Source organism: Brienomyrus brachyistius, chromosome 1 (genome assembly GCF_023856365.1).
Source record: "Brienomyrus brachyistius isolate T26 chromosome 1, BBRACH_0.4, whole genome shotgun sequence".
NCBI lineage: Eukaryota > Metazoa > Chordata > Actinopteri > Osteoglossiformes > Mormyridae > Brienomyrus > Brienomyrus brachyistius.
The window spans coordinates 6,397,486-6,415,738 of NC_064533.1; the positions used below are offsets into that span (position 1 = coordinate 6,397,486).

At 46.5% G+C, this 18,253-nt stretch overlaps 1 protein-coding gene across 1 annotated transcript in view; it reads right to left on the reverse strand.

The window, feature by feature from the left end:
• LOC125742531 (voltage-dependent calcium channel subunit alpha-2/delta-1) overlaps positions 1-18,253 on the reverse strand; it is a 107,743-nt gene that overhangs the window by 87,624 nt on the left and 1,866 nt on the right. The window contains exons 2-3 of the mRNA XM_049014633.1: positions 3,892-3,973; positions 3,272-3,388 (exon numbers count right to left, since the gene is read on the reverse strand). Of these exons, the coding sequence (XP_048870590.1) occupies positions 3,272-3,388; positions 3,892-3,973 (199 nt within the window). The remainder of the gene's footprint in view (positions 1-3,271; positions 3,389-3,891; positions 3,974-18,253) is intronic.

An 18,253-nucleotide genomic window follows, 5' to 3' on the forward strand; every position in this document is an offset into this window, starting at 1 on the left:
TCTTACCTGGTATTAGCTATGTGTACCTAATAATGTGGGTCTTACCTGGTATTAGCTATGTGTACCTAATAATGTGGGTCTTACCTGGTATTAGCTATGTGTACCTAATAACGTGGGTCTTACCTGGTATTAGCTATGTGTACCTAATAACGTGGGTCTTACCTGGTATTAGCTATGTGTACCTAATAACGTGGGTCTTACCTGGTATTAGCTATGTGTACCTAATAATGTGGGTCTTATTCAGTATTAGCCATATGCACCTAATATAGTGGGTCTTACTTATTACTAGCTAGTTGTAAATAATAACATGGGACTTACCTGGAACTAGCTATGTGTTCCTAATAAAGCTGGCCCTACCCAGTACTAGCTACGTGTATCTAATAATGTCAGTACTACCCAGTGGTAGCTAGGCATAGCTAATAATAAGGCTGTGGCAGGGTATCAATGTAGAGCTACTCCCAGCATCCTTTGCACAGCAACAGACTGGCCAGCAAAAAAGACACTCTGCAGTAACAACCAAAGGCAGAAACACACTGAATGTACTGAAAGGGGGGTAGAAGGAGAGCAGAGGAAAGAACACAGGATGAGGGGTCTCACAATCTTTACGTTGACTCAGATTGGGAAGGTAGCTTTCCAAAGCCTCAGTACACAGTGTGATGTAACAAAACGTTAGATTTCCACACCAGAGATACATGCAATAATGCAAATGATTTCCTGTTAATCTTTTCCACTATGATATACTACTCTAATATAAGCACTAGTGAGAAAGTGCACATCACAAAATCCCCCCCCAATGTATTGTCAGGAGGGGGGGTGGCCATCTCTAGAGTACGAGAATTAGGTGACCAAGCTTTGACATGTTAATTAATGCCAGCAGTCCATCATTCTGTGTGACATGTTTTTTCAGTCCTGTTGTAAGCTTAGGTCCTGAACATCCATACACCCTTTTTATAGTGACCTTCACTTGGCCTTATGGATCCACGATGACCCTGAGGAGAGCTTCTCTCTGCAGGGGGATGTCACCCAGTTACTAAGATACACGCGTTATTGTACTGAGTCCCACAGCTAGCCACACACACACACACACACACACACGTTTGTATTCATGTCTTTGTGGTCCAATTGTGTGAATTGATGGTCCAATTCATTTCTATGGCCAAAACCCTAATCCCAACAATGACAGCTTTAACCCTAACCCAGCTCTAACCTTAACCATAAGTAAGCAAACAAGATACAATACTTTTGGTAAATCACTGATTTTTATAAAAATTGAATTTCCCCTTGTTGGGACCGAAAATATAGTTCCCACAATGTCAAAATTACAGGTTTTTATCACATTTATCACATTGTGGGGATATAGGAACCCTACAATGTAATGTATACTGTACCTGGATAACTCTCTCTCTCTCTCTCTCTCTCTCTCTCTCTCTCACACACACACACACACACACAATCTACCACCGTCTTCTGAAGACCACATCTTCTGAATGATTCACTAACATGCAGATTCCCCAGAGAGGAAGCAGGGCCCAGATTCAAACCCACAAGACTATCACAACAACTCTGTCCATAAGAGTCATAGCATCATCCATATTCACCAGTACCTATTAAATAACAAAGTCCTGCTGCCTTATTTACAATGACGCACCTTCTCCAGGAAGGATTTGCCATCCTGATTCACATGCGGGCCTTGGCTTCTCACCCCTGTTCCAATCAAGACATTAAATTGTCGGATTCCTCATTAAAACAGCCGACAAGCACAGTTTACATGATCATAGAGCAGCCGGCAAGTTTCGAAAAAAGGTGATGAGGCCTCAGGGGAAGGGAGCCAACTGTGTGTTAGATCGTTCGTTACATCAGCTGCAGAGAACATAGTCGTGGCCCTGGAGAAGAGGAGAAATGATGCCTATATACCCACTGGGGAAATCTTACTACATCTCTTACTGTATTACTATATGACTATACTCTTATTCAATCTCACACTGTATTGCTACATGACTATACTCTTATTCAATCTCACACCATATTACTATATGACTTTGCTCTTAATCTCTCACTGTCTTGCTATAATACAAAACTCCTACACAAACTCTTACTATATTACTATATGACTATACCGTTACTGCTTCGTGCCGATTGCTTCCAGGATAGGCTCTGGACCCCCTGCGACCCAGTAGGGTAAGCGGTTTGGAAAATGGATGGATGGACTATACTGTTACTCAATCTTTCACTATAACACTATGCAACTATACTCTTACTCAATCTCATACTATATTACTATATGACCATATAGCATATACCCCTGCATATACCTCCCTTTTATGACTATACTCTGATTCAGACTCACTATATTACTATATGACTATACTCTTCCTCAGTCACTCACTATATTATTATATGACTATACTCTTCCTCAGTCACTCACTATATTACTATATGACTATACTCTGATTCAGACTCAATATATTACTATATAACTATACTCTTCCTCAGTCACTCGCTATATTACTATATGACAATGCTCTTACACAATCTCTTACTCTACCACTGAGGTCCCATGCAGTATAGGGACACCCACCTGAACAGGTAACAACACATATCAGCGAACACCAGTGAATCCAGTGGCCACCGTTAAAAAGATATAAAAACGGAAATGCCGATTCTCATGTGAACAAGCTATAAACAAATCTTATAATTAAACCCTTCAATACTTATACAAGCTGACAAGCCATCAGGCGTGAAATTGTCAGTTACACAGACGCAACACAGTGACTCCCGTTGTGTGGGTCGGCAGACAAATATGTGGTTTCCTTACAAAGACGATGACTCAGGGTCCGGGAGATAATGTCAAATAAAACATAAAAGCAGGTTTACGTCTCTAACTGTGATTTAGGCATCTGATTCACTGAAACGGCAGGAAAACAACTTACATGAAGAACATATAATATTGTGTCATAAAACATACATATGCTATTCTAGTGCACATTCATATATAACGTACAGTAAAATTGTGGCAAGCAGCATAGTCAAACTTTTCAAAAGAAGGACAACCGGGTGTGTTGAAGCCTATAGTAGGCCCACAGTGCTGTCAATCACTGCCTTACAGTCAATCAAGTGACATCCCCAAAGGAAACCAATAGAATAACCGGGAAGACAGTCAGTTGAATGATTGGTCGCATGCGATCTACCCTGCACCTGTTGGCTTCCAAGGTTCACTCCTTGCATTCAGACACCCAGACTGTGAACAGACATAAGTACAAGTGATTCTTACCTCCAGGGTCTTGGCTCTCTTAAGCAGTAGTTTCTCTATATCCCGGGCTGCATCGGCTACTAGCTGGCTTGCGGAGTTTGCTTCCACAGTGTACAGCTTCCTGTTATTCTTGTATATCTGAAGGGGTAGAAGAGATCTGGCCTTTAATCCTGGGAAAAGCTAGAGAAGCCATGAGCTTCAATGATTCAAACAGAAGGCAATGCAATGCAGCCATATTGCATTGCAGGTAATATAATCCTGGTACACAGACTGGGGTCATCCCTTAGTCCTCGCCCCAAAACCTCATAAAGCAAAATAATTCAATACAATACAATATACATAACATATTCAGAAATTCATATAGGGGACTCTGAGCCTGTCCATCTCCATTTTGCAGCCGTCTCGCTCCACTTGACCAAAGGGCATCTGTGGTGGACAACGGCTTTTCAGCTGAGGACTTCGACTCGCTTCCAAATCAATTGCGTTGTTCGAACCTCAGGCAGCAACTCAATGAGACGCTCTTACTTATCAAACATATCAAAATGGAGCACATAGGTTAATAAAATGAAAACCTGGAACTAAATATGGATGGTTTGGGGTTTTTCTTGTATAGCAGTTGCCTTTTCCGCACTGAGACCCACCTGGATATAATCCTTGACTCCACTTGCCGTATCTACTAGGTTGAACAGTTCCTTCTGCATCTGTTCCACCCATTCTTTAATTCTGAGAGGGGAAGAATCAAGGGAGAGTCAAGTCAGAAAGAGTGCAAACAGATCAAACCGGCACCTCGCTGGCCAGCCGCTGGGGTCCTAAAGTCAGAAGGCCTCAGCCCTGACCAACCACTCCCAAGGACCTTCTTGGCCAAAGGCTCGTCATCCACATTCATCAGCCTGAGTTGGCTTGTTTCCTTTCGGTGCCAATTATCTGCTTATTTTCTCCACTAATAAAAGTTCCACATCAAGAGGACGGGTAAGAACATATGGCAAATTAGCAAGCACCTCACTGGTAGATGCAATTCCCAAGGCGCAAAGCAGACAGATTTCCTGCTGCGGATCTGTGACTACAAAAGACAGAGGACCACCAGGCATCTTATTTTAAGGTTCTGCTAAGTTTACTTTGTTGGTCTGGCGTTTTGCCAATGAAGAGGGTGATTTCATTCTTTTGTAATATTTACTCTTCTCCATTGCATATATTAAAACAGCTCAGAAGTGTAGGAACAGCTAGAGAGATCCCAGTGTCTTTCCACTCCATCTCCCTTCGATAAAAAGCGAGATCAGTGCAGCGCAGCGATGGGACCGGCCGCTTTTGTTCACAATTCCCAGATCTCTCCCCTGAGAAATCACTTCTGAAATTCGTACTGAAAGCTCAGGCGGACCCAAAGAAATCTCACTGCTGGCTATTTAACTCACTTCGACTCATTTATGTCTCATTTCATCTCTGTCTTCGGGTATACTGAGAGGAGATTACCATGGGATGTTGACAGACTCCCATCCAGACAGCGACTGATCATTCATCTCCATCCAAAATCATATACTGCCCACTTATTTACCATTTTTAAATGCGACTTATTCTCCAGCGGCAGTTCTATGACGAATAATTCAAATAAGAAAAAGAACAATGTCTCTCAGACAATCATTACCGCATAATATATAAAATATCCTGTTACCATGACCAAGGAATGCAGTTAGAAATTGATGAAAGTCATTCCGGACGTCCGTTCCTTTTTGGGGAATCCATGAACCCCGCAACCATATGACTCATTCAGTCACTAATTAATTTATACACAGACTCATACTGCATCCAAAGCAACGGTGACTCAAAAACAAGAGCGATATGTTTTTAATGAGTAGGACTCCTGTAAATGCACATTTCATGGGAGACAAACGTATGTGTGTCAGTATGTCAGACAAGGGGGGGTTTTTGTGGCGTTTATATTAGTACCGTTGAAGTTATATCAGCCTTGAATCAGCCCAAATCATGCCAAGGGTTTACGCCTCTGAAAACCACACAGCACAAACCGCGATGAAACTCCGCCCACTTCCTGTCGTAAAGCCTGTCAACAAGTGACGCCTCGCACTCCCGTCCTGGGGAAAAGTCATGGCCTTCTTTCCATTACGTGGACATAATGGAGCGGAAAACGATATAATGGGAATACAGGATGACAGCAAGAATAAACTCCTCCCTATTTTAAGCGTCTGTCCTCGTTTCGGTCAGCATTTTTAGAGACTTTTCACACATCAGTGTTCAGAATAACCCAGAGCCTGCTGATGCACAAAAGCACTAGTGCACAGACACAATCGTGATACTAATCACCTGGTTACTAGGTATCCACCAGTGCTCACCATGGATGGCATTTTCCACCCTTTACTCAGGAAATCTGAGCAGCGACGGTTTTTACCAAAGCGCATTTGCTTGGGGCCCCTGAGCTTTAGGGGCCCCTGTTGGCCGCACGCAGTTACTACACTAAAAGCGTATTCCACGATTGCCCAAACCAGGCGGCCACCTACGCTCTTCTGACTCTACTTGGTACCTATTTATATGCGGGGGGGCATTTAAGTGACGTTTTGAGTGGGGCCCCAGATACAAAAAACTTGGCCCCTGACGCTATATCCATTTGCTCTTGATGGCGAGCACAGAGGTGATCGGTGCAGTGACATCAGGTGGGCATGGGATAGGAGAAGGAGGCAGCAGGGAATCGAGAAGCTTTATTAACCAACACCTGCCTCGTTCTCCTTAAACTCCTGCCGTTCTCCGGGGAATCCTGTACTCAGCCAGCATTAGACATTAAATGACAGCCCTGTTTCTCTAGACAGCTTAATTTCTGGGAGAGCTGTGAACACCCACCGCGGAGTTTTTGGACAGCAGTGCCGGAAAGTTACCAAAAAGCACCCTCACACCCAATCACTTAGCTTCACAAAATTTCATGAAACTGTAACACCCTATCTCTACTGAGTTATTAGTTTCCTATTATAGTCATAATTAATAAAGCTATAATTCCATCTTAGCTATGAATTTTAAATGCGTACAAATGGAATAAGGTCTATATAAATATATTTCTCATTATACCTACAAATTATATCTGGAATTAGACTACATAGCATGTCATACACAAGCTCTTACAGGTTATGTATGAAAATGTGAAGAAGCACAGTAATTCTCAGATATGTATCAGAGAAAAACCAGCATGAATATGTGCTGTTTTTGTAAGTTAAGTATTGGTGTTAACCGTATAGCATTAAGTGACAGACGTCAGACAATCACTTGGACATGTGTGGCTTCAAAGGAGAGCCTGCGGGCTGCTTCCGCATTAAGAATCAGAGAGATTACAAAAATAGCTCCTCATAAATTTCCCATGATTCCTTACTTCGTATGTCGACCATCGGAGAGAAAAGCGAGCCTGTTAATAAGTTAACTAACGAAACAGCCATATTCGATGGTGCCAAAAAATGTCTATCGCATCATATGGGAAGTTACCAAATAAGGAAGGTTCGAACAAAACCAATCGTGCTATATTTCGGTTCCTCTGCTCTTCTGTCTTATCGCATTCTTTCTTTCCTTTTCCCCCTATTTCATGCACAATTTTTATATTTAAAAATGCAGATATTATGGTGACTGTGAAAGGCGCTATATAAAAATAAATCGAACTGAATATTCTGCCATCGTGACCATCAAACTGCCGGTGGGTAGAACAAGGCAGCTCTGCTATGAACAAAATCACTACTGATCCTAAGTCTGAGGACATGAACACGTCCCTGAAGGACTGACAATGTCCAGGCCTCCCCTCGCCCGTGGCACACATGTGCCTTCCCTACCGTCCCGGGGCATTGCTCATTTCTCCTTGTAGTCGGGGATATATCATCAATCGGGGTGTGCTGCTTCACCCCACCCTCACATTTCCTCTTCGGAAAACTTCATACAAATTCCCATCAGCTACACGTACCACGATTCCTCAGATCTTAAAAAACGAAACGCACCGTCCCGAGGGCGTCCAGCGAATGGGAGCTGATGTCGGCTTCGCTGTTCCTTAAAGGGAACTTTACCCTAATTTTGACCAAAATGCTGTTCCTGTAGCGTGAACTGTGCTGCAGATCTGCAGTTCCACGAGGGTTTGACTCTTAATTAAATTTCTCCAAGGATTCACGGGAAACTAAAGATTATGTAGCGGGAACCCATGTTGAGTAACATAGACATCTCAATATAGATGCACTGCCAAATAATTAAAGCAATTAACAATAATAGTTGAATGGTATCACAGCTACAGGTTTTCCCACGGTCTGCATGACACACAATCCATACATTTTCTATAACCTTTTATCCAGTGAGTCATGTGATCCAAGGCAGGCGAACTCCTCTGACGGGATGCCAGACCACGGCTGAGCACTCAGCCTCACGCACACAAACTATGGACGATTTAGCCGCATCAGTTAGGAAAACTACATAGTTCATGGAGGAACTGTGGAAATGTATCAACTCTATAAAAAAAAATAAAAAATCGAACCCACAGCCCTAGAGGTATGACGCCACAAGTTTAGGAATTATCCAACCTGGGAATCATACAGTATGCTGGGGACTTACTGCAAGGGACTTACTGTAAAATTCTTCAAAAAACAGACAGAGAAACATGTGGCATGCTGTTTTGATGCAAAGTTCTTGAGATGATGGTGAGCAAAGAATATGAAAATATGTCACTTATGAAAATTTATCCACACCTCACCGGCACTGAAAGTGACAAATCTGAGGGTGTTTTTAGCATGCTAACATGTTAATGCCACAGATATGAACCTGGCCTGTCAGGGTGGATGCAGCGGAAATGGTGTGTGCTCTGTCAGGGTTATTTCGGACCAGAGAAGGTGGTCTAAAATCCCCTACCAAGAATGTGGGGGTATTGTTATTATTATTATTCAAAACTATTTTTTTCTGTTAATGCTTATTTTAATTCCTTTCTTTTAACTGTCTGTAAAGTTTGTAAACCATTCACTTAAAACAGTACTATATAAATAAAGATTGATTGACTCATAGTGTTAGTGACTGTGTGGTGCAAGTAAGAATTCCAATAAAAAGTCTTGAGTCTTGACGGGGTAAGAAGGCCCCCCCCCCGCAGATAGCGCTTGTTAAAAATCTTCATAACCACGACAGCTGGAAAGCACATTCAAGAGTCATCTGACTGAAACGGGTTCCTGAGCTCCAGCACAAACCCCTGCCTCCCCAGGGGACCAGCCATCCAAAGTGGCCCTCGGGATGTGTCGGCCGTCCAAAGTGGCCCTCGGGATGTGTCATCCGTCCAAAGTGGCCCTCGGGATGTGCCAGCCATCCAAAGTGGCCCTCGGGATGTGCCAGCCATCCAATGTGGCCCTCGGGATGTGCCGGCCGTCCAAAGTGGCCCTCGGGATGTGCCGGCCGTCCAAAGTGGCCCTCAGGATGTGCCGGCCGTCCAAAGTGGCCCTCGGGATGTGCCGGCCATCCAAAGTGGCCCCCGGGATGTGCCAGCCATCCAAAGTGGCCCCCGGGATGTGTCGGCCGTCCAAAGTGGCCCTCGGGATGTGCCGGCCGTCCAAAGTGGCCCTCGGGATGTGCCGGCCGTCCAAAGTGGCCCTCGGGATGTGCCGGCCGTCCAAAGTGGCCCTCGGGATGTGCCAGCCATCCAAAGTGGCCCCCGGGATGTGTCGGCCGTCCAAAGTGGCCCCCGGGATGTGCCGGACGTCCAAAGTGGCCCTCAGGATGTGCCGGCCGTCCAAAGTGGCCCTCAGGATGTGCCAGCCGTCCAAAGTGGCCCTCAGGATGTGCCAGCCGTCCAAAGTGGCCCTCGGGATGTGCCAGCCATCCCACCCCCACAGACAGGAGGGGTCTGTACTTCATTACCCGGCATACAGCCACAAGTAAAAGCAGCCCCAATCCCTAAGACTAAAGTCTCCTCAGAATGTTACAGGACACGCCATAAACACAACCCTCCCCCCTCTAAAGTCAGCAACCAGGGGCATGCGGGGGGGGGGGGGGGACAAGGTGAAAAAGGGGATTCAGAGCAACAAAAGATGAAAGGTGAAAGGCTCTAACCAGAGGCGCTGCAGTTACCGCTGAAACGTGACGCGTCTCGTTTAAATCATAATTGCAAAAAATAATTCAATCTCGCTCAATTACATTCTAATTTCGGCCGACTTATATTTGGGGACGAGGCGGCTGGTGGCGGCAGCTTGGGGGGGTCACCATGAAGTTCAGCACATTGCTCTCCACTCAGGCATGTGTTAAAGCTTTGCCCCCCCTCCCTGTACTGACTGCAGGAGGGTAAACGAAAACAACATCGCAGCCCCCACCCAACCACAGCTGGGAAGTGCCTTTGTATAAAAGGACCTGTATTAATATTGCATGGCTGGGGAGTAGGTGGTACCGGGGGGGCTTTGTGCAGCATACGCTCACTTGCTCCCCCGCCCTCATGCGGTGGCGCATGCGTGACGGAGCCCCACTGAACATATGTTCAGCATCCCAGCAGCTCGCTACGTGTCCGATCCATAAATTCATAACAGCTATACACCTTCATATAAACACAGGATTTTACATTACAGTCACATTCCACTCATTTTTTAGCCGTTTTTTAGGTTCTTGTGAGCACAGATTACACACCCAGCTGAGTGCTGGGACTCTCATCTGATCTAAGCCTGCAGTCAGCTGGTCCGACGTACAGCTCCCCGCCCGCGAGGGCGTATACTACCCAGACTCTGCAAGACAGAATAATTAGGTCTGCAGGGGAAAAACGGGTGGGGAGGCGGGCGGGGGGTGCTTTCCTCCCTTACGCTCCTCCTAATTAAAGCTTCACAGCCTCCTGACCACGGACATGCTTTTTCCATGTGATACGGTCACGTGGCGTGTAGTTGGCCTTTGTGGGTATATCAGGACCGGTGTAGAGCGTGCTGAGTGGACGTTTCGATACTGTATCCACCCGCGATTGCCGGTGCCACGTTCCCACTCGAACCCGAGTGTCGTCGGCTGCAGCGTGACCCAAAACCAGCAACGCTAATGATCTGGAGCGCCGGGCTGTCTGAGCACATTTCCGATTTTTAAAAGCAACACACACAAACAAATAAAAAGCTAGTGGGAATGTGGAACGGAAAAGCAGAAAACATCTCATTTCCGGCCCATTCTGCCCCCTTGGGTCATTTCCAGCGCCCCTCCTCCAATGGGAATTAAAGGGAAACACACAGGAAAAAAGTCTCATGGTCCAAAATTATTCACTGGAAGTCAGTGGCACCATCCCTGGCCCATCTTGCTCTCAGTGAGACACACAGACTGGTTGAGAGCGAGACCCCAGCAGAGGGTCAGATGGCATGCAGCACACTGGGGTTAAGAGCCTTGCTCAAGGGCCCAAAAGGTATCAGTCTGCCAGCCACAGGATTCAAACCCACAACCTTCTGATCACACACCATCCCTACAACAACATATGAGATGGAAGCAGGTTAGACGGCTTCACACTGAAGCTCAGTAGCTGGACGATGCCTTAGCGAGGTGCATGACCGTGGAGTCTGTACGTCGCTTAATGGCTTAATCTCGTTAACGGCACCGTGGTTCCAGTAAGCACAAGATACTGCCCTCGAGCTACAATCTTAAATAACTATAATCCCTTAAAGAACAACACAAGATTACGGGGTTTGGCAGAACTTCCACAATGGTGTAAAATGCTCCTTGGGGCTCAACTCTCACACGGAGACAGAGAAACTGAAACATACAAACATCCATCTTCTATCTGGTTATCCTGGTCAGGGCAGCAGGGGGGCCTGAATCCAAGCTCAAGACACCCAGCAAGCTTCACCACCGGCAGCCTCCTAGACAAACTGAAACTGACTTAAGTCTGCGCCCCCCTCAGAAGATGGCACCCAATGCAGCCGCCCATGTCTCCTGATGTGCTGCGTGGTACTAGGGAGACCCTGGACGGGGTGCAAACAGAACCGACCCATAGTCTTTTAATGGAGGCAATGTTAGGGCTGACTCATGATCGGTGGTTAGTACTTGCTACTGGTTAGACTAAATTGATCAATATTTCCATAACTATCAAGAAACACAACTAAAATGGTGCTGTGTCAGAGGTTTAAGAGATTATTACGAAACAAGAACCCTTATTCTGTCATGATGGACCAGTATGGAGGAATCTACATGGGCAAACAGCTTTGAGTGCTGGGTGGGGGGTTTGGATGGACATACTGAGGCAGACTGTAGCGGGAAATCTGGAGGGCAGGAATATGCATATATGAGGTGAAAGATCACATCCAAGAGTGAGAGAGTGAGTCTTCAATGGGAGGCGCTAAATTGCAGAGGCGTGCAACATGTCTGTCCGAACACAGATATCAACGTTACTGAGCAGAACACAAGAAAGCACCAAAAAAAATAATCGGGGTCTGAATCGATGCTCACTACAGGGACACAAAAAGCCTTGGGGAAATAAAGCTGATCTGTTCCAGCTTTGAGGTCAGCCCCTCCCCCAGTGCATCCATGCCCAGAAGCGAGATACTCGAATAATTACTTCAGCCGGTCGGGCCCACGGCCCAAGAAGAGGCACCGGTGTGGATGGAGAAATCGATAAGACATTAATAGAGAGGCGACGGCTGTGCTTAATCGCTCATTAGCGGGTAAGGGCACGTACCGTTTCCGAACACCAGGTGCATTGGCTCCGGAACATCGTTATTCCGAGTGGCAACAAGAAAATACAAATAGTTCCATTAAGCTGCAGAATTCGTTTTCATCCCGGCACGATTAATTACTGCCGAGTGCCACGACTAAAGCACTAAAGTGGTAATGCAGGGAGCTGAATCGCTTCAAGGTAGGAGGCACCATTGACGGGATGCCAGATCGTGGCTGGGCACTCACTCTCACGCACACAAACTCTAGAAGATTCAGAGACATTAACTCGACAAACCGCTTGCTCTCTGATACCATAGTTCACGGAGGAATTGTGCAAACGTGCCAGCTCTACCAGAGGTGTAAAGTTCAGGTCCAGAAAGTTCCAACCAACCAGTTGAGTCCTCTATGACTGTGACTCTTACTACTCAGCTGGTTGGTTGGAACAAAATCTTGGTCTGGATTTGTACTTTCTGGACCTGAACTTTCCACCTCTGAACTCTATACGCAAAGAATCGAACCCACAACCCAAGAGATGTGAGGCCCCAACATTAGGAATAATCCAGCCTGGGACACATACAGCATGTTGTGGTCAGTCATCTTGAGGGACTGACTGTAAAACTCTTCACAAAACAAACAGCCGTGAGGTATATGTGGTATGCCGTTTTGGATGCGATTCTAGCAATGGAGACGACGTCACGCTCGAGGTGGAGTGCATCATCCAGCCGGCACCGGGGCCAGCACCCGCGGGTGCAGAGTGACTCGCCGCTCCGCTCCCGCTGCACCGCCTGCGTCTCGGAACATCACGCCTATGCCACCGCCACACGCCGAGCACCCTGTAAGCCGACCCGACCAAAAGCGGATTCAGGGTGGCGCCGCCATTCAGTCATTTTAATTATGTTGCTATGGGATACCAGGTGAGCGTCACGATGCATGACAGAAGGGAGAAGGGTCAGCGGAGGGCAGCTGGAAAGCGTTACACTAACGCAAAAAACACAGGCGGGGTTCCTACGGGATGGTTGCGAGAGCAGGTAGGTTTTGACGATATAAATATCCACACGACTGCAAGCCAGGCTGGGAGGTCTTACGTCTGCTTGAACAATCATCAGCCTGGTGACGTACGCATGGCTTTAAAGGAGCAGGGTACAACACGCCAGGGATCAATATGACGTCCTTTGTGAGATTGAAGCTTCGGTTTTTAGGCTAAAGGAATGAACACCATCATTCGTAACATTCACAATAGCTTATGCCGTTTGGGCTGATGTTTTGGGCATAAATCAGCTACATAAAATAAACTACGCTAAAGAATCATCGGGTACGCACCAAACCGGCACGCGGCAACATTGTATTAATTATAGAGAAGAAACTGGAGCTCAGAGGGTTATTTACGGACAGTGGTGTAGTATTCAAAACATTATTCCTTTCTTTAAGCTGTGTCCGTCCTGGAAAGATCCACTCAAGACCGGCTCAACCCAAAGGCCCACTGTATGGCCATTAGAGTGGTACTCTGTGCCGGTGGAAGATCGCCGGTTCAAATCTTGTAGCCGGTATAGTGATTTCACCATTGGGCCCTTGAGCAAGGCCCTTACCCCCAATTGCTCCAAGGATGCTGCTTGACCCTGCTATTTAATCATCAGCGGTACATTGCTTTGGAAAATGAAGTGTCAGCTAACTCACCGTAATATAAATTTATAGTAATCAGGAGCAATAAAGGCTATATTACGTAAATAAAAACCAAATTTGTGCTACACAATATGGACGTCTCCTGCTCTTGTCTGTCTGTTTCTGAGGTTACACAGTTCCTCAGACGGCATTTATTTGACCTGACAAAGCTAACATCTCCCACAGTATTAACGTCTCTTGGTGCCACGTCCAATTAACTCCACCAACTATTAGGCGAGACATCCGAATTAAGGTCCACAGTGACTGTCAGTATAACAGGCTAGCATAAATGCTCCGTCCCTTGGCTGAAATACTAGTAAGGCACCCAGGTCTGAGAGCATGAAGTATGCATGCGCTTCTGAAAAATCGTGACGTCACAGCGATACATTTACCAGGGTAGTGAGATCAACGTAGCGTCAACGATTGTCTGCTCGCTGCTTAAACGAAGAGGAAGGCATTCGGCGTAACCCGGATATCACACAGAAGATGTCATATTTAGAACGGAGTCCTAATTTCACAGCCCCTGTGGCATCAGATGCCTGACGATTAAATCTTATTAGCGACTAATCACTTCAGGTAACGAGACAAAAGTTTTTAATAGAAACTGATTTGTGTCAGGGGCAGCTGAAAGCTCCGGGAGATTTAGTCTTTAACGAAAACAGCATCACGCTACCGTAAATCCTGCAAAACACAGTAAATAATGTTGTCAAAAGTTTTGTTTCAAGGGTACTAGCTTGACTTATAAGAAAGGACATTATTTACACATAGGATCTCCCTCATGGATTCTGGCTGTCTCCACAAATCTTTCTCCCTGGACCATGATGAAAGGTGAGCTTAATTCAATCTGATGTCAAGGTGAGCACCCCCTCCACCCCGACGAAAAACCGGCAGACTGACAAAAATCAGAGTCACCCACTCTGCCCTCCGCCCCAAAACCACCCCTTCATGACCGCAGTCTCTCCATGTTGCCCAGCATAACCCGACTGCGAGATTTTTTATAATAAAAAGACATCATCCGCAGGTGAGACAGTCAAGACAGGCTCAACAAATGAAGAGTTTAGCACCATGAGACTAACTGGCATTTTGCTGCACCAATAGTATTTCAAATAGTATTTTCCCAACAGGAAAATAAAGAACTATTTTAACAAAGAAACTACCTCTTATTCTGTGACAGGCCTCTAACATTTAATAACCGTGGATAGACAACAAAACCCTAACTAGGGTTCACCAGGACTGAATGTGATGCGCGATTTCAAGAGGATTCTGAGCTCAGCACTTCATCACAATAAACCTTACGAGTCAAACCCACGCCTTGGGTTTTAATGGTGTTGGTGGTGACAGATTTCACCTGTGCACCAGACGTGAGGCACTGTGAAGTCCTCTAACGGCAGTACTATGTCAGCATCGGCAAAGCGAGAACTCAGCCAGCCGCTGGGGATTCTCCAGGGATGCCAGGGAGGAAGGCGGAGCGCAGCGTAAACGTTTGTTTGGCAAACACCGGCTCGTTAAATGCGTGATGAATTGTCGTTGTGGCGACGCTCACATGTGGCAGCAAAACCCGCAGCCCCTTGCTCGACTTTCGAGATGATATTCATCTCTGCATTGGTACCGAGATCGATGGGGCCTTGAGAGAAACATTTCTGCAACCGCCGTTGTACATTTGGCAAGGACACAGGACATATGAGGGGGGCAATCTTTTAAATATCCAGCAGCACATCAGACAGCTGTATAAAGTGAGAAATGAATAAGATGTAGCTGCTGCTTAGATTGACAGCATTATCGACCAATCAGTGCTGAGGCTTCATTGATCACCGTTAAAACCGCTGAGCGTCTGCATCATTATTCCATGCAGCTGTGGTCAATCCCACTTTTTCAAAATTCCGACATTTGCAGGCAGGACAGCAAGGCGAAGTAAGGCCGAGCCCCACAGACGGATCGATGGGATCTATATTTCATTCACTGAAACTGGATCGTCTGCAGGGAGGCCAAGGACCAACCGGAGAGCCAGGTAACGGCAGTTCCCAGGTTGTCTGATCCCAAGATTCGGATTCAGAAAAAGGCAAACCGTGGACAAAAGAGCAAAAGTTCTGCACATTACTTCGCCGATGCTAAAGCATACTGAGACATGAGGTGAACATTCTGTAAAGTTCCTTCCTCAGACCACACCCTAGGAATGACTGCAGCAAATCAAAGAAAGCCAGTAGCTCGGACTGCCACTCGTTCAGGATCTTCTGGGACCTCCCAGGATTTTGATCATCTGTCTTGGAAAAACAAATTTCATTCCGGGACACAGAATGTTCCTATCAATGTCCCAATCAAACAGACTTAAACAAACCTTTGGAAAGGTGTTACTATGTGCAATATTTTTCGTCAACAACTGGGTATCCAGGATTTTACAGGAGTGAGGTGGCAACCCCACCTGTAACCTGGGAAAATGGGGTGGCAATACTGCAATAGAATCCAAGCAGAACTATGCTTTCCCACAATGCATTTCTCAAGCCAGTATGGATGAAGCACTAAATCCAAGGCAAATCGGACCTAACGCTACCCAAACAGAGTCAGGATGAACAGTTGCTCCAAACTGGACCAGTATTACATATACGACTGGCACCAGTTTAGCCCCAACCCAGATGTGCCTTTTTGAGGGTGGGGTTGATATTCTGGGATAGGAAACACAGCCGGCACTACATGCACCTGGTACACCTTACATTTCAGCATCTGTCAGCAAAAACCAAGTTTTTTTGTTTTTTTTTCTAAGGAGCTGGGGGGTATATTAATAATGAAGACTACCCCTCCCGCACTGAAATTCGACTTCTATTGGAAGGCCTGTTTACCGATTCTGTGAAAATCTGCCTTTCCTAAAAACATACATCCGTTATTGTTATTAATACAGATTAAATGCATGAATGAGATGCATTAACAACTTTCCGCACTGTCCCCTTCATGGAAGCCATTGATCATAGGGGTCATGCTGCCTTCTGAAACTTAGCAAAATGTATAAGGAGATTGCATGATGTAAATCTGGTTGCATGCCACATAACTGAAACATACAAAATGACGGCCTAACCCTCATCCCGTTTCCTGCCGTGTTCAAGGTGTGTTCCTTTCTGGTCGTCTGTAGTAAACCTATCTTCAGAGACGCATCTCAGCCTTCCTTAGTGACTCACCCAGCAGAGACATTCTTAGTACAGAGAGTCCTAAAATACACCCCAAGTTTTGACAGTTTTATAAATGGGTAGGAGCGTTTTTTTTTTTTTTTTAACGCCTACCAGGGCCCTGCCAGGTTTACCTTTCCCTCTTCAGGCGCTGTCGCTCCTGCGTCGCAAGAGAGAAATGCGGCCGGTAAAGGCGGCCATCAGCTGGATAAATGCGACTGATTTGGGGAGTCACAACAACGACCCGACTGGACATTGGGCTGTTCTCATTCATCAAAAAACACAGGGTAGAACGTCCTCAGAAGTCCGAGGCTGTGGGTTTGATTCCCATCGCTTCCTCGGGGTGAGGACTGTGCATGACCTCCACATGTTTGTGTGGGAGTCCTCCTACGGCCCAGAAACATGTGGTTAGCTGGTTCTGCGCTCATGGCGTGTGAGTGTGTGCTGTGATGGACTGGCACCCATTCAGGATGCCTTACTGTGTCTGTCCAAACTGAGTCCATTTGTATAAAGGTACTTTTTTGGCAGTTAAGGGAAATGGACTAATAGATGGATGGATGGACATGCAAGTACCAGCTCACGCCAGATCACTCATTGCACACCTACACAGGAGGCTGACACCCCATCTCAGCTTGTTTATGTACTTACATGTTTTCTTCCAGATACAACTACATTCTTTTCTTGCTAACTCCTTTCACAGATAACTAGGCAGATATCTGCTGACTGGCATCCTGTCAAGGTTGTTGCCCCAGGCTGCGAGTGCCCCCCCCCCCCCCTCGGCAACCTGACCTGGATAAGCGCTTAGTAGATGGATGGATGGATGGAAACCCTGCTATAACAGAAGCCAGAGCTGCTCTTTCCTACCATCGGCACCCGACAAAAAATTTTAATATGCAGGCTTCTTGACCTCAGGATGAGCTCCTACCCTGCTCTACGCTGGAGCTCCTTTCCAAGCCAGCTGGCCCGAGCCCATCATGGCTGGCTCCCTTCCACCGGCACCCACGGACCCGAGACCCTGAGCCAGCCTGCCATGAACGACGCCTGAGGACCACAGAGCGGCGTCTGTGGTGACTGGGACACTGACCAGACTTGCAGGACGTGGGACAGCCAGAGTGAGGCTAAGCCTTTGACCTAATGAAGATGGGGGGGCAGCAGCGACCACACAGGTGAGTGGCCTCATGCGGCCGGACCTCAGCAAGAGGGCAGGAGGCACACCGCAAAGGGCATGGCTTGTGTCAGATCCCCAAAATGATAAATAAACTGTAATGGAGAGATGGATTAGAAAGGCTGCAATGCAGCAAGATGAGAGAAGGGGGCGCCATGTGTAAAGCGAGATGCTGTGCCCAGGTGGACCCCTCGCGTCGTCACCCTTCTTGGCATCACAGAGGAGATTACAGCACCGTATCCGTGTCACGAACAACGTGGGGGCGCTAATGACGCCAAGCGCAGGGAACAAGCAGTCCGATCAGTGTGAAGATGCCATGAAGATTCCAGAGCTTTCCGGCACGCTGGACAATCACCTTCTGACTGCTGATTTCTGAAGCAGATCACCAATTAAGAAGCACAGTATCTAAGAGCCACAAAA